This window comes from Hippopotamus amphibius, chromosome 3 (genome assembly GCF_030028045.1).
Source record: "Hippopotamus amphibius kiboko isolate mHipAmp2 chromosome 3, mHipAmp2.hap2, whole genome shotgun sequence".
Lineage (NCBI taxonomy): Eukaryota > Metazoa > Chordata > Mammalia > Artiodactyla > Hippopotamidae > Hippopotamus > Hippopotamus amphibius.
Window position 1 is genome coordinate 17,347,641 of NC_080188.1, and position 17,738 is coordinate 17,365,378.

Consider the following 17,738-nt stretch of genomic DNA (forward strand, 5'->3'; position numbering starts at 1 on the left):
GCAGTTGACAAAGAAACTGGAGCACAGAGAGGTTAGGTAACATGCCTAAGATTACACAGCAGAGGGCCTGTGCTCTTAACCACTTTCAGGGCCAGCTCATCAACAAAAGTTAAACAGAAGACAATCGGTGAAGCTTAACACATATCTAGGTGAAATGAAGTATAAAAGACAGCTTAGAGATTTTTTTCTATTGAAATTTGTTTAAAGAGGTTTTAAGATGTCTAAATGGATAAACTATTTGGAAGTCTTTCTGAAGAAAGTTTGATAGGGCAGAAAGATCATGGACTCTGGAGTTAGAGACACCTGGGCTCAGAGCTGGGCTCCACCTTTAACCAGCTGTGGGATCTTAAGCAAGTTACTTGACCTCTCTGCTCCTTAGATTTCTCAGCTTTAAGGTGGAGGCAGTAATGGACAATGTTGCCATAAGCATCAAATGAGTTAATGGCTTATAATTAGTTCATATTTTTCCCTTGTGAAAAAACTAGTGGTGCTGGATAAATGAGTTGTTACTTTATAATAAGCACAATCACTGAAATGACGAGAAGATGCATCCTAGAATGATCTTAAATAAACTGCCCTTATCCCAAAATTCAGACAAGTTAGATGAGAGGACTGGTGCAGGGCCTCTTCAAAAGATGCTTACATGAAAAGCCTGTAATAACGTCTTACCTCCAGGAAAGGAAAACCAAGACACGTGAGTTTGGTCCCAGGAAGTGAGCCAGCATGGAAAGGAGAGGTGGGTCTCGGTGCAGCCTGTGTGCTGAGATGGGGACGTGGGAAGGGGAAGGGCTCAGAGCAAATGGAGCTGTTGCAGTGAGCACCTGGAGACCTCAGTAGTGTGGGAGCTGGTGCCTCTGCAGTGACCAGAGAGGGCAGCACCAGCACTGGGGGATGATGGCAGGAGAGAGGGACAACCTGCTGTATCAACACACCTGGCTTTGACATCAGTCACCAGTAACCTTGGCATACATGTCGCCAGGCACCAGCTCCAGCATCATGGTCCATGGTGGGTACTGACGGCAGCTACTGCACATGTTAGGCCTCAACAACCCAGCTGCTGTTTTTGGCAGCTGCTTCTGGAGATGCTGCCTTAGACTGGGAAGGCTTTACAAAGGTAAAACGGCAGAGCAGCAACACCAAGACCACTAGTCCCCAGAGCGTACCTGAAATCCACCCCCACACCCTCCCACCCCATCCCCACCCAACACTTCCCAGAGCTCTTCTGGAGGAATTCAAGGGACTCTGAGCTCCACAGAGGGTAGATGCAAAGCCAATAAATCCTATATTGTGGTCATGATTTTGGCTGTAGTTTATCACCACCTGCTAGAATGTAGGTAATACAGATGACATAAACATTCCCATGTGTAACTCAATATTTTCCATCAGGAAAGAAAGGTAATGTTCAAATATTCCTTTCAATTAAAACCTTTGTAATGTATTTTAAAATACTGGGTCAATTTACTTCCATCTAAGGAAAGAACATTATACAAGATACTAGGACTTTTTAAATTGAATTATAGGTGATTTACAATATTGCATTAGTTTCAGGTGTACAGCACAATAATTCAGGGGCTTTGCAGATTATATCCCATTTTAGGTTAATACAAGATATTGGATATAATCCCCTGTGCTATACAGTAAATCCTTGTTGCTTATTTTAGATATAATATTTTGTATCTATTAATTCTGTACTCCCAATTTGTCCCTCTCACCTTTGGTAACCATAGTATCTTTTCTATATCTGTAAGTCTGTTCCTGCTTTGTGTATAGATTTATTTGTATTATTTTTTAAATTCCACATACAAGTGATATCATATAGTATTTGTCTTTCTGGCTTATTTCACCAAGTATTTCATTCTTTTTTATGGCTGAGTAATATTCCATTGTATATATATGTGTATCTATATATACACACACACTCTACAGCTTCTTAAGCCAATCATCTGCTGATGGGCACTTAGGTTCTTTCCTCATCTTGGCTATTGTAAATAGTGCTTTTATGAACTTTGGGCTGCATGTATCTTTTCAAATTACAGTTTTTAGAAGGACTCACTTGTGGAATTCCAGTTACATGTTAGGCATATACTGAAGGGGACACTTGTAAGTTGCAGTAGGCCTCCATGAGCCCCGGCCTTACTAATGGGTACCCATTAATACACTGCTCTTGGCATTAAGATAGTTAACACTTAATAAGCCAGCTTTCTTCTGTCCAGTTCTCAGGCCCATGGTGCACATGCCAGGCTTCTTCCTAGGCCTGTCTGATCTGTCCCCAGTTCAAAAAAAGAAACTTTTCTTGGAACTGGGGACCAGCAGTATATGCATGGGCAATTCAGCTTCTTTTGTAAGGTTTTCAAAGCAGCACTGAAAGCCCTCAGCAGGATCTGCACATACACACAGGCAGTTCTGAAAGAACCCTTAGACACACTGACCAGGGTTGACCCCTGCAAGGCAGCAGGAGGAACAGTGAGAGCCTGCTGTGGGCTTTGTATTGGACAATGTATCCAGGCTGGGTTAAGGACCCAGCCAGCTGGACAGTGGCCTTAAGAACAAGGCTTCATAGGCACTAAAACATGACTGGAATTCATATTTTTAAGTTTGGATTTAGATATCAAACCCGAGCATGGGATTCTTTTTAACATAAATTAATGCCACTTCTACTGACATAATGCCCTCAATATTTGCTAACTTTATGGGATATTTAGTATGGTATTATAAAACAAAAAAGAAATCGGAAGAATCTAAATACTCATCAGTAAGAAAAGCGGTGAAGAAATGTGGAATATACTTATGATGGAATATTTTGGTTATACAAAGAATGGACTAGGGACTTCCCTGGTGGCACAGTGGTTAAGAATCCGCCTGCCAATGCAGGGGACACGGGTTTGGTCCCTGGTCCGGGAAGGTCTTACATGCCTCAGAGCAACTGAGCCCATGTGCCACAACTCCTGATCCTGCACACCACAACTGCTTAAGTCTGTGTGCCCTAGAGCCTGCATGCCACAACTACTGAGCCCACAAAAAAGAGTAGCCTATGCTCGCTCCCCTGCTTGCCACAACTAGAGAAAGCCTGCGTGCAGCAACAAAGACGCAATGCAGCCAAAAAATTAAAAATTAAAAAAAGAAAAAAAGAATGGACTAGATCTAAATTTACCAACATAAAGTAATCACAAAAAAAATAAGAGTAGAATATGCCCCCTATATAATTTATATAAATTTTAAAATAGAATGCCCATAAATGTATATTTGTGTGTATAAAATATAGAAATAGGCTGAAAGAGTATGTAATATGTGGAAACTTATAATTTGTGCATCTTGAAAAGGAAGAGAAGAATCAGCCTGGATTTGCAGGTCAAAGGGGAATTCAACTTTATTCGCGTTTTATTTCTTTTATTTAAAAAACATCTGTTGGAAATGGAGTCTTTTAAGACTAAAGGCAAAAGGAACTACACTTAAGTACTGTGCTCTTGTCAATTAGACCATTTCCTACAGGCTTATAATTCTGATACTGCTGTCATGTATACTGGAATCGAACAACTAAGTAAATGAATGGCAGATGGTGGCATCCAGGTTTCTCACAGTTGGAGTCGAAATGTACAGATCAGCAAGGGGAGGTGTCTAGAATAACCTGTGTGGTGAGGGGTTAGAGTTGGAGATATTAGGAAGTTTATGGAGAACTCACATTTAACTTTAAAATAGATTTAAGTGTATGATGAACACGGATCACAGATGGTTACCTATGGAAATATTTATTGATATGTGTATACACACTGTTTAGCACACACGCATATAATTCTGAGAGGGCCTAAAAGAAATGAGCTGCAGTAGCAACAAGCACATCAAGCACCCAGATCTTGGTTTCTAATTCCGTTCTCCAATAAAAGGAATAGGGGCTCCTTGGAGAAATGGGTGATTCTGAGACTGGAGCAGGAAATACTCAAGATAAGCCTGGAGCATCTTATGCAGAAAGTAAGTAGTTCTTAAAAAATAAAAATTGCCACAATGATGGGGACATGTTAAAGGGACCCAGGAGCCTCGTGAAAGAGCTTCCGAAGGCCAACGCTGAAAAAAAATTGAGCAAAAAAATAAAGTAGCATTAGATTATAACCCAAAGTGTAAAATAGCCATGACTCCCTACTGATATAAAAAAGTAATTGGATAAATTAATAAATTCTGTGCACAATTCCAAATTATGTAGATTCTGTAAGCTATGTAGATACTCTACCCTAAAGGAGGGGAACATAACTCACCCCTTAAGAGTGGGCTGCACATAGTGACTTCCTTCTAAAGAGGAAGAATATGGCATCTTGGAACAGTATGAAAATGGGGCTTGAGGCGGGTAACCTTACGGTGGAGAAACCCAACAAGTACTACTTCACCCAGGTGACGAAAGTCAGTATCAACATTCAGATTAGGTTGAGAGTAAGTACCATTAATATAAGGAAAATAGCACTTCTGTGATCTTGCTCCCCCAAACCAGTAACTCCAGTCTAATAATGAGAAAAATATCAAGCACGTTCCAATAGGGCGCATCCTACAAAACACGTGACTGACACTCCTCAAAATGATCAGGGTCGTCAGAAACAAAGCAAATGTGAGAAAATGTCACACCCAAGAGGAGCCTAAGGAGAAATGACAACTAAATGTATTCAATAACATGGCATCCTGGAACAGGAAAAAACATTACATCAAGTAAAACTAAGGAAATCTAAATAAACTGTTTTAGCTCATAAAATGTACCAATATTAGTCCAATAATTGTAGCAAATGTACCATACTAATGGAAGATGTGAAAATCAGGGAAAAATGAGGGAGAGAGGTGATATATGTGGACTCGCAGTACCCTGTTCGATTTGTCCATAGGTCTAAAACTGTTCTAAAAAATAATCAATTAATTTTTTAAAAGTCACTTGCATGGACTGGAGAACTCGAGGTATGGGAGGGGGCGGGGGGTGAAGGGGAAACTGAGAAGAAGCGGGAGAGTAGTACAGACATATATATACTACCAACTGTAAAATAGTCAGTGGGAAGTTGTTGTATAACAAAGGGAGTCCAACTCGAGGATGGAAGATGCCTTAGAGGACTGGGGCAGGGAGGGTGGGGGGGAATCGAGGGGGGGGCGTCAAGGAAGGGAGGGAATATGGGGATATGTGTATAAAAACAGTTGATTGAACCTGGTGTACCCCCAAAAAAAATAAAATAAAATAATAATTAAAAAAAAAAAAAAAAAAAGTCACTTGCAAATATGACCAGATGTTGAGTTTTCAAGCTGAGCTGTGGGGATAGTCATCTTTATGCTTTGTATGTTTCTCTATCTTTTAATTTCTCAGAATTAGAAACATAGAAGCTGAGCAGACTTCTGCCCCATCGTGTGAATTGGTAATTATAGTCAGTAATTTTACTCTGTTTTGTTTATATTAACACTGATAAATTAAAAGTCTCTTATGGAATAAGGCCAAGATATAAGCTAAACATTGCTGAACTTCTTTGTACACACGTCTTTATATAAGTAGTAGGATGGATTTCTAGAAGCGGAATTTTATACCTACTGCCAACTTACATTCTCAGCAAGGTTCTCCCCATCTTTACTGGCACTCTGTGTCTGAGTGCCCATTTCCTTATTGCCTGGACACCACTAAGTATTATTATTCTCCTCTATCAGTTTGATGAGAAAACGATCTGATCACGTTTGCATTTGCAGTCCCATGAGTATTAATAGAGGTGAGCGTCATCTTTCATGCTCACGGGCATTAGCTCTTCTGCTTCTGTGAATTATCTGTCCGTGTGCTTTGTCCATCTTTCCATTGCTTTATAAGAGCTCCGTACAAATGTTTGGAATATGACCATTCTCTCCTCTCTGGTCTTCTGTGACACCATTCCACGCTTCCTCCTCCTGCTTCCGTGCCCACACAAAGGTTGGTGGTCCTTAGCCCTATGCTCTTTCCATTTATTCCTTCTTGAGCTATCTAGTCCATCCAGATCTCTGACTACTTTTCCAGAATGAAAGCTCAAAAGGAATAGGGACCATGACTATCTTGATAGAGTCATCCACCGTCCTGCCTTGCCTGGGAATGAGGGGGCTCCTGGGACTCTCGGTGCTCAAACTGGGACAGTCCTGCGCAAATGGTCAGTCACCCTGCGAGTCAGGTGCTCGATAAAAGGAATCCTTACACATTTCTCAGTTCTCAGTTTCATAACGCAACTGTTTGGGGTTAGAGTTGCAACTTGTATTGATACTTTGGAACTGATTAAATTAACTGCAAATCCCAGAATGGTTCCATTCCCTGCAGTTCTGTTACCCAACCCTTTTCACCCTTTTGGTTGCTTTCTTTGCTCCAATGTTTCTAGAGAACTGTCAACCTAAATAAAAGAGTAAAATGAGGCAAGCTCGAAATTGTAAAAAGGCGGATTTATTCGGGAATTGCAGGACAATTGCATTTGGAGACACGTAAACTGTAGCAAGCTACAGGTGAGTCCGTTGAGGGTTTGAGGGAGGCTGTCTTTATGGGCAGGGAAGGTTAAGGAGGGGAGAGTTCAGGGACAGTCTGTTAAAGTCAAAAACAAATGGAGACCAGCTCTGAAAATTCCCTAAGAAGACAAAAAACAGTCCAGTCATACAAACAAAGCTCAATTCAGCTTATTTTGCAAGACCAACCGCACCTGGGTCATATCTTGTCCATGCCTCTGGAAACCATAAGCCTAATTTCCCAAGGTTGATTCAAGGCTATTCCTGACCAACTCCCTATCGTTTAAGAAAATTCCAATATTATCAGTTTTCTGTAAATCAGGCTTTTACAAGAAAACGGTCTGCTAGTCCTTAAGATTTGTTTTCCTAAGGGCACATGTGTGAGATTTTCCTTTTATATCCTCTGGTTCCATTTTAGATTGAAATTCTTTCACAGACTAATAGCTGTGTTCAGTATTTTCCAGGTAATGAAACTTTGTTACAGAGAAAAGCACATTGCAGTAAGTAAAAGGTAGCAGAATCACTATTGATATAAGTAAATATTATGGATATCAATTAAGTTCAGTAGTGGGTTTTAGCACGTAGATTTCATAACCGTAGTTAAACCATGAATATCAGTTTCAAGAAAAAAGGTAAAATTATAATTTTATATGAGCTGAGACTCTCAAAGAAACTAGATAGAAGCATTAACTTAGTTATTCTGTTGTATAGTAAATGAAATTGGTAAATCACTTAATCTATGTCTTTACCCCCACCTCATACACTTTAGGATGAATTGCCAAAGATACCAGATCTTATGTTAACAAAAACTGGTTCATTTTGTTCATCTTTACACTTGTATTAGTTAACTCAGGCTGCCGTAACAAAAAAACATAGAATGGTGGCTTAAACAACATAAACTTATTTTCTCACAGTTCTGGAGTTTGGAAGTCTGAGATCAAGGTGCCAGCGTGGTCCGAGCGCTCTTCCTGGCTTGAAGACACCTGCCTTCTCTCTGTGCTCTTGTTTAGCAAAGAGGTCCTAGTCTCCCTTCCTCCTCTTATAAGGGCACCAGTTCTGCTGGATTAAGGCTCCACCCCTTATGACCTCACTTAACCTTAATCACCTATTTAAAGGCCCTATCTCATTCACATGGGGTGGGGGGTGTCAGGTTTTCAACATGAATTTGGGGGGAGGCTGATCTTTTTTCAGAAGAGTTGAATTTAAATAACTCAAACCTGGTTATTAACACACAATAATAATACAAATCGCTTCATTTTTCAACATTTCTATTTTATGTGTGGGTTGTCAGCTCCCCCTGAAGCGTTGCCTGTGTTCTCCGTAAAGGTTAACTCCACACCTCTGTTGCTGTTCTAGGCAGCTAACTCAGCGAACCCAGGTTAATTCTTTTAAGCCTTTTTTTCTCCACCCTAGAGGGTGGAGGAGGAGTTTGTTCTTATCTCAACACACATTGTCTCACTTTCCTACCACTTGTAAACAACCATTTACCCATTCTTGTCTCCTTTCTATCCTCTGTTTCTCTTTCTTAAATCAAGAGATGTTTCTTTCCCCTCTCTATCTATCCATCTGTACTTTTCAGTATTTATTTCTATCACATGCATGTACGGTTGAATGTGCTGAGTGTGTATGTTTCTGTATAAACTATGTTTAAGTAAAGTAGTGGTGCCTTCTATCTTGCCAAGTGCTTTACATTTCAGAGTGCCTTCACCTGGAGTAACCATTTGATTCTCACAAGAAACCAGAGTGGGTATGTGACCTGATAAGTCTACAAGAGTACAATATTATCTCCGCTTACAGATGTGAAAGCTGATATTTTATATTTAAAAATGTTTTAAATCAGTTGTGAAGATGTTTCTTGACTCTGGAAAAACATTGAGAAAATAACATCAAGTATGTGAAGCAGGTTCAGCTGACTCTTGGAACAGTTTAATTGGTCTCACTCTGCAACAGAGAGCTGACTACAAAGGTTGGCTGTGAGCTCCAGGGAATACATCACAACCATCTTTGTCTCTCCACCCAATGTCAGATGAAAAGAATGCCGACACCCAGGGCCATAACACTAAACACTGCAGTCCTTGTGAACAGTGCCCTCCGGAGGTGTGCAGTGCACAGCTTGCACAGACATGCATGGTGGCCTGGCCAGGAGCGCTGGCTAGAAGAGCCATCACAAGGAAGTAAGCCATCTGCAGGCACTTTCAGGAGGGAGCACAGCACAATACCCTGATGAAGTGGAACGAATGCAGTTGTTTTTTTTTTTAAAGATTTATTTTATTATTTATTTTATTTTTGGCTGCATTGGGTCTTCATTGCTGCATGCAGGCTTTCTCTAGTTGTGGTGAGCAGGGGCTACTCTTCATTGCAGTGCGTGAGTTTCTCATTGCGGTGGCTTCTCTTGTGGCAGAGCACGGGCTCTAGGCACGCGGGCTTCCGTAGTTGTGGTGCGTGGGCTCAGTAGTTGTGGAGTACGGGCTCTGGCGCATAGGCCCAGTAGTAGTGGCGCACGGGCTTAGTTGCTCCGCAGCATGTGGGATCTTCCCAGCCCAGGGACCGATCGTGTCCCCTGCAATTCTTAACCACTGTGCCGCCAGGGAAGCCCAAGAATGCAGTTATTGAAAGCCCCATATTCAAGTGCTCGTATCTCCATGTCTTCTTAGAGAAGTGCTTTGGGCAAGCCAGGTGACGTCCGTGAGCTTCGCTGTTCTCTTCTGCAAGTCGCCCTATTTCCTAGAATCGTGAACGTTAAATGAGATCATGTACAAGAGAAAATTGTATATACAAATGTGGATTTTATTTTAATAAATAAAAGAGACGCTTATAGAAAGGAAGGAAGCGTGCCACCTGCCTTGCATTAGTCACTGGGTTGGAAGGAAGAGGGCATTTACAGAGTACGGCTTCAGCTTGTTATAGCAGCAGTGGCAGTGGGGAGGGTGGTGGCATCTCTCCTTTCCCTTCCAGCTTCCCCATGAGTGATACTCATCAACAGCAGCCCAGGGAGCACCTGCCCGCCTGCCTAGGAAGCCCAGCCTCCTTAACCCCCAAAAGACTGCCCTCACCTGTCTTTCCTGATATCCCGCGACAGAGTAAAAGCAAAGACACGCTGAGATCACCAACACCATCGAGAATACATCAACCCCTTTGTTCTGTGTGCTGCAAGAAAAACTGCATAGCGTCACACTCAGACCCCAAAGATTCTCAGTTGCAAGCCCAGGCACAACTAACTGTACCTAAACAGCTGGGGGGTGGGGGAGGTGGAGGGCAGGGGAAAGGATCAATGTTTGCACAAGGGAAAAGAAAAATCAATTGAGGGCAAAGACAATGTTATCTCTAAGCCCTTGAAAGCAGTGGCTTAGATGTATCTATATCAGCAGATAAAGAAGGAAAGGATGATAGAAAGAGTATAGATTCCTTTTCCATTTAAGTTCTCAGTTATAAGGAAATCAATAGTTCAAAAGGTATTTCTTTTTTTAAAAAAATGGGGGTGAAATTCATACAGCATAAAATTCACCAGGACAAAGTGAACGCTTCAGTGGCATTAGTACATTTACAATGCTGTGCAACCACCACCTCGATCTAGTTCCAACGCATCTGGAAGTATCTCAAGTACTAGAATTTTATACACAGACGCTACTGTTAAAAACATTGGAAATTTTTCTTAGACTTTTCAACCATTTGGGCTTAATGCCAAGATTGTATTCAAGTACTCAACTGGATTGTTGCTTCTTGCCCAACTAATGTATCTTCAATGTTTCAGGATGGGCCAAATTAAATGTTCTCACATTTGATTAGGTGGGTGGGAGAGGCAGTTATGGATTTCTGAAGACAGGAGACATCCCGTATGTTTACGTTCATATGTGTATTGACAGCATGTTTAAACAATTCAATGAAAAGTCAAAAATTATTTCAGCCACATGCATTTCTTCCAGACACGATCACGCAGGCAGGTTGCTCAGTGGTATAACCAATAAACATGGACCTCAGTGCAAAATCAAATATAGTCCCTCAGCTCTCCATCAGATTTCTCCAAAAACTGGCAAAGCTGGTTTAACCAAGCCAAAAAAAAAAAAAAAATGAACTTCTTGAACATTGGGGTCAGAAGGATGCAGAAAATCTGATTCTTCTGACAGTGAATATTCTACTGACAGTGAACAGAAAAGAATGCTCTCTTATGCATAGCTTCTCTAGCTGCCCTAGTGTCGTTCACGTATACTCCCCATGGCTAAAGGGCTAAGGAATAGTCTGCCCTATTAGGTTTCCTAGGTTTCCTATTAGGAAACCAAGACTGGACCTCCATCTTGCCGCCTCCACTTTTACTTCCAGCATTTTAGACTTGGTCCTGCATCTCTACCCCTGCTCTGGGCCAGTGACCACAGGAGCTGGACTTTGCAACTGAGTTGGACTCTGTCTTCCTCTAAATTGACTGTTGCCAGCCCTGGCGGATACAGGCATGCTTTGTGTGTTATTTTATAACTGTAGCCACATAGAACCCCAAAAGTCTTCCTGAAAAATGTGGTAGCAAACTTCCCCTTTTCTGTTACTCTTTTTGCTATTTCTCAAATAGGGAGGCAAGATTGAGACAGAATGCTATTTTGGACTCCTGAAAAGTAACTGTTTCATGATTTATGAGCATTCCACCCAGAGGAAGAATCAATAGAGAGAAGGAAAGGACTTGAGGAGAACAATCCAATAAGTAACTTTAAGCCTATCTCACATTATTACTTTTCTGAAGTTCTGTATTACCACTTTATATATAGTAGGTGCTCGATATAATTTATTTGAATTGGATGAGGATATTTTTTCTTCTTTAGTAATCTCTACTCTAAGGGACATTTTGCCTTACTATATTGATCAACTAATTCTAGTATTTGGTGCCAGCTGTTCAACTCCAGCAATTATTTTTAAACAGCCTTCAATTTTTTTTTAAGATTTATTTTTATTTTTTAATTAATTAATTAATTTTATTGGCTGTGTTGGGTCTTTTTTGCTGTGTGTGGGCTTTCTTTTTAGTTGTGGTGAGTGGGGGCTACCCTTCGTTTTGGTACACGGGTTCCTCATTGCCGTGGCTTCTCTTGCCGTGGAGCACGGGCTCTAGGCACGTGGGCTCCAGTAGTTGCAGCACATGGGCTCAGTAGTTGTGGCTCATGGGCTCTAAAGCACAGGCTCAGCATAGCCTTCAATTTCTTGTAATGATCTGCTGCGCTCCCTGTCCTGTCCCTTCAGTGCCTGCTAGCCGTTACTCATGAGACCACATACACATTGCCCATAGCAAGTGGACCTCAAGTGCTAGATTCATTTGTAACTGCATTTTAAAATCCAGATTCCTGGGCTCCCCAAGCACTGTGGTCCTTAGGTCTGAGAAGGGATCTTGTAACTTACATTTTAACAAACACTCTGGGTGATCCAGGTGCATGACATCATAAAGCACATTTCAGAAACCGAAACATAAATTCCATCCTGCCCTAGCCTCTGAGACCACCCTTATTTAAAGCAGAGCGAAGATGCAGAACCAACAGTAAATTGCTAATACAGAGATGACAGTCCTTCCTTGGGACGTGATCTTGTTTCACTAGTCGCTATTTTGTCCTCTTTCCTGCTTCATGCCTGAAATCCAGCTGGTGGTACCCTGGATCTTGGTTGCTGGGTCCATCATATTCCCGGGCTTCACTGGCTGCTAGATGAAGAACTGTCAATTACTAAATCCCATATTTAATATTCTGCCTGTTCATCAAGTCGTTCATCCAGTGGCCAGACTCCACTGTTTGCCTTTGGGGATTCCTCCAGAAAGTCCTACTTCTACTGCTTAGAATTCTACTTAGTCCCTTCCCAGCCCAGCAAGGTTTTCTCGGTAACTCTTCCCAGCACTAAAACCTCACTCTTCATGGCAGATATTTCTGACTGAGGGCGCTGACTGTTCTTATCCAGAAGTAGCCAAGAGGAATAGGATACTCACCAAGCTGGCTCCCCTTAAAAAGATCATCTCCCTCTGTATCTGTGGTCGAGTAAGAGGTTGTGCCTGCTCATTTACCCAAGTTTAACATGAGAGATTTTTAGAAGAGTAATTTTTAAGTGAAAAACAACTCGAAATCATATTTTTGTTGCGTACAACCTGTTGTCAAGAATAGCCCCAAACAAATGCAGATTAAAATAAAAGTGCTCTTAATTGGCATTTAGGGCTGAAGTTAAGTTTGCTGACAAAACTGGTGCTTTCCCAAATTGTTACTCTACCTGCTGAGATCTGAAATATTATCTTTGAACCAAAGAAGTTTCAGATAAGAATAGAACAGATGCTAAGGATTTTTTTCTCTGTCTTGGTTCATTCATTTATTCAACAAATATGTTTTTTAACATTTTCTATGTGCTAGAAATAAACAGCTCTGGTCTCTGCCCTCATGGGGCTTACTGTCTCATAGTAGAGTTTAGGACACGGATTTATTTTGGAAACAGGTCTACAGGACTTTTACTCTCTCACATGACCACATGAGATGAAAAGAATACTGTGGGTTATAGAGGTAGTAAGAAATGCCCCCAAGGAAGCCAAACCACAGTTCATCTTCCAACAGATACACAAGGCTGGAAGTTCATTGTCAAGGTGCTAGTCAACAGGAGCAAAGGATGAAGGCGCCCACAAGTGAAACAGAAATCTTCCCATGGATGCTATAAAGCAGACCAGCCTTGCCTTAGATAGTATAAACCTTTGTTGGAGTTCTGTACATTCCTTCTGTGTTTCTATTCGATAAGACATTGAAGATTAATTGAAATACCAGGTGCTATATACAAGCTGATATTTTTGCTAGCTTAAGTCAGTGGATCAGGCACCTGGAGGGCTTGCTGAAACAGATTTCTCAGCCCTATCACCAGAGTTTCTGATTCAGGAGGTCTGGGATGGGCCCTGAGAACTTGCAAGCCTAACAAATTCCCAGGTAACACAGATGCTGCAGGTCGGAGGGCCACACGTTTGGAACCACGGGCTTAAGCAAACACTTAGAGGAGCCTTGAACGTGTTGCTCCACAAAGGAGGATAGACAGCATCATCAGGTTTAAAATTTTTAAATACCTGTTGTTTTTCTCACTGCAAAAGAATACATACGTATTGAAAAAAAAAAAAAAGTTTTAATAAAACACAATAAATTCATAAAACAACCAAAGTAAATTCAAAACCATGCACTGAAAGAGCCATTACTAACCTTGCTGTGCATTCTTATCAAATCTCTATGTGTATGTGCTATGTTTATGTCTACAAATATATACGATCTCTCTCTCATATATATAATGTATATACAACATTGGATTCATCTTATCCATACTGTTTCATAACTTACCTTTTCACTCACTAGTATATTATAAACATCTTTCTACATCAATACAGTTCTAAAACATAATTTGGCAATTATTCATGGGTAATTCACATTACCCATGAATAATGGTACCAAAACATATATAAATATATTTAAATGTTCCTACTTGCTGGACACTTAGGTTTAACTCTTTCCTGTTCAAACAGGTTCAGCATAAATATGCTGATAAGTGATTATATACATCCTTAATTATTTTCTAAAGACGGATTTCCAGAAAAAAAATTGCCAAAACTCATGTATGTTAAAGTCTTTTAGTACATATTGCCAGCATAGCCTTCAAAGAAATACTGGATCGATTTACATACCCATCAGCTCTCTAGAGGTATTTTCTCACACGTCCACATGACACTGAGCATGTGCTTTCCTTTGCCGATTTAATAAGGAGAAAATTATATCTTTGTTTATCTTTTGAATTTTTTCCAGTTACCAGCTGGGATTTATGGTCACATCACATTCAATGATTTCATACTTCTTTCATTTGTAGCTGTGTAAATCTGGGGCTTAGAATCAGACTATAAATTCTATACCAAGCAATTTTTTTGTTTGTGAGTTTACATGTTTGATATTTCATAGAGTCCAGCGTGTCATTTTTCTTTGTCACAAACAAACAAAAAATCTCAAAACAGACAACTTTTGTTATATCATGTAAACTTTGGGAAATTTTCTTTGCTACAAAATTCTGCATTTTCGATTTGTCTATTGTGATATGCAAGCTCAGTAGGTGAATTTATTATACTACTATATAAATGGTCTGATTTTACTTATGAAATAATCCATGTGAAAATGTATGCACTGTGATTAAAAGAGACAGTTGATGGAACAGAGTATCTTGTTATCTATTTATTAATATTTATTGAGTGGCCACGTGATGTGAATACTAAAATGGACTTTCTTGGTGATACACTAAACTGAACTTTCTTGGTGATACACAGGGACTATTAGGTGAAAAATATGGGAACATACGAATCCCTGGAGAAGTTGAAGCCTCAGAGTTTGAGATGATTTTGGATGCTGCCGTAGAGGCGAAGCTGGAGACCAAGTTGCTGGAAGAGTGGTACTGTCGGGACGAGAACTCCGTGCCAGCAGCTTACATCCTCAGACCTAAGTCGGAAATGCTGAAAAGCAATAAAAATGCAGTGAGTTATACTTCTCTCCATGGAGTCTCTCTCCATGACTTTAAACTGTTCATGTCATCCAGGGGTGGTTTTCTCCACAGAAAAGGCACAGTAGACAGCAAAGTATTCTGCCCTGGACCCTGAATTTCCTTTTCACAACCAAATCCAAAGCTAAGAAATCTTCCAATTTTTGATCCACCTTTCTTTTTCGGCATCTCAGAATTTTCTTCTGGGGTCATTTCCTTCTTCCTGAAGTATATCTTTTAGAAGTTCCATTAATGGAAGTCTACTAGTGATAAATTCTCCCTGTTTATCTGGAAATAGTTGTGTTTTTCTCATTTCACTATAACGTGTCTATATATGTTCTGATTGGTATATGTTGTGCTTCCTACATTTGCGAATTTGTGTATTCTGTCAGTTTGGGAAAATGCTCAGCCATCATCTGAGCAAATGATGCCTCTCTGTTCCTTCTGTTCTTTCCTTTGAGCTCTTTAATTAGATGTTCAAAAGATTGCCTCAGTCTATCCTCTGTTTCTTTTTAAATTTTTAAAATTTTATTCTTTTAAATTTTATTGAAGTATAGTTGATTTACAATGTGTTAATTTCTGCTGTACAGCAAAGTGATTCAGTTATGCATGTATATACATTCTTTTTCATTTTCTTTTCCATTATGGTTTATCACAAGATATTGAATATAGTTCCCTGTGCTTTACAGTAGGACCCTGTTGTTTATGCATCCTGTATATAATAGTTTGCATCTGTATCCTGAATGTCTCTTAATTGTCTTTCACATTATCAATTTCCTTATCTTTCTGTGCTGCTGTCCAGAAAATTACTTTAGATCTTTTTTCCAGTTCATCAACTTTCTTCTTTAGCTGTGTCCATGCTGTTCAAACACTGAGTTTTCAAGTTTAACAGTTATATTTTTAATTTGTGAGGTATGGTCTTTTAAAAACCTGCCTAGCAAAAAAAAAAACCTTCCTAGCTATTTTTTATAGTCTCTAGTTTTTTAATTCAGTATGTTCCTTTAACATTTCATATATTGTTAATTTATATTCTTATGTCTTATGCATAATCTTGCAGTGAAGTTGAGTCATGCATGAATATGATGGAAACATTATCATTGTCTGTTCTCCGACTTTGTTCCCAAATGTATCAGTCGTGTGTGCCCTGAAACTGAATGAAGGAGGTAGAGAAAATGGATGCGCCTCTTCACTGCGTATTCTTTTTAGAGATTAAAAGAAGGCATAGCTATCCATCCCTCTTCCAAAGAGAACATGCTTGATACATTCAGCACCCAGGCAGCTCTGAGAGGAGGAGAGCCCTGGGTTAGCAGCAGCTCTTCATTTAAGAACCCTGTGTCTTTGTCATTCTGTCATTCAACATGAAGCATTTCTCCATGCGAAACGAAGTCATGTCAGATGCCTCGATTTTTCTTCTTCTTCCTCACATGCATTTTTCCAAGTAATTATCTGTAAGAATATGGAGATGAATTTGGGGGTAAACCACAAACATTCTCTAGGTAAATATGCCAGAAGTAAAGGTAGTAGCTGGTAAAGTAGATACCAAAAAACATGATACCTCAAGAAACCAGTTTTATAAAGTTGTAAAATTTACGCATACATTACCATTTAATTGGCTTCAGTTGTTCCTTCTTCATTTGATTCCATGATCATCTAGGGAAATTTAAAGTATTCTCTAAACCCCACAGGATATTTCTGCATAAATTATGTTAAGTAAATGAACGTTTGAATAAGATTATCAGCAAGAGTCTATACATGTTACTTTCTTGGTAGGCACTCCTATTTATTTCCTAGAGGATCATAAAAATAAATGAGGAAGAAACAACTAAAGATAATTAAATAGTAACATATGAGTACCTTCCCATAAACTGTCTCTCCTTTTTAGAGGGTATTGAAGGTATGATTTTGTTATGACATTTGTATCAAAACTCAAGCAGGAAATACATGGTATATTAAGAAATCCCAACAAACAAATCCTCTTTGGATTCCGTTGTGTCACTTGGGCAAGTTCACATCACCGTCAGGCTATTGGGGAGGGGAAATGAGATACGATCTGTTAAGCACCTATCATGATAAGGCATATAGCAGACTTTCAAAGAACGAGTTCTTTTACTCTTAAATACCGGGTTTTCTATGATGATTTTAAGACCAATATCTCACTTTTACATTCCCGTAGATGCAGCCCTCTGCTAATGCTGAGAATGAGAAGACCTGGCAAGAGATATCAGATGAGATCAAGAAGGTATTTAAGGCTGCTGTTAAACTGTTACATGAAAAGGGGAAAATGAAACACAGCCAAGCCAAGAGGTACCTGTTCTCAGGTAATTTTTATGCATCTTCAGTAAACTGAGGAATAGATAAATAATAGATGTATTCCCTGCTTCCCTCTTATGGTTCTGCAAATTTAACTGCATTTACTGCCTGATGAAATTTTTCTAAATGTTTCCATCTCCTGGAGAGACAAGTATTCTTTTTACTCAGAGATAAGCCTTTACTTAACTTGAGGAATTCTCCAAAAATGTAACTTTAAAAGAACTCAGAGGAGGCTGGATATAATAGATCAGACACTGTGAGTTTCTGGGATGAGCTGTTCATTCATTCACTCTTGCTCACTCAGCAAACGCTTACTGACTGCATACTATATGCCAGGCCCTGGGGTTACAGTGACAAAGAAGGCAAGGTCTCTGCTCTCCTGGAACTTACTTTTTTGGTGGGGGGCAGGGGGGGAATAAGTGATGGGCAAGTAATCAGATAAATGAATAATATCATTTCAGAAAGGATAAGTG

The 17,738-nt window shown here is 39.9% G+C and overlaps 1 protein-coding gene across 1 annotated transcript in view; it reads left to right on the forward strand.

Annotated features, from left to right (window-relative positions):
• The first annotated feature begins 4,320 nt into the window (after positions 1 to 4,320).
• Positions 4,321 to 17,738, forward strand: part of NWD2 (NACHT and WD repeat domain containing 2) — a 28,237-nt gene continuing 14,819 nt past the window's right edge. Inside the window, exons 1-3 of the mRNA XM_057726904.1 lie at positions 4,321 to 4,419; positions 14,747 to 14,950; positions 17,129 to 17,273. Of these exons, the coding sequence (XP_057582887.1) occupies positions 4,321 to 4,419; positions 14,747 to 14,950; positions 17,129 to 17,273 (448 nt within the window). The remainder of the gene's footprint in view (positions 4,420 to 14,746; positions 14,951 to 17,128; positions 17,274 to 17,738) is intronic.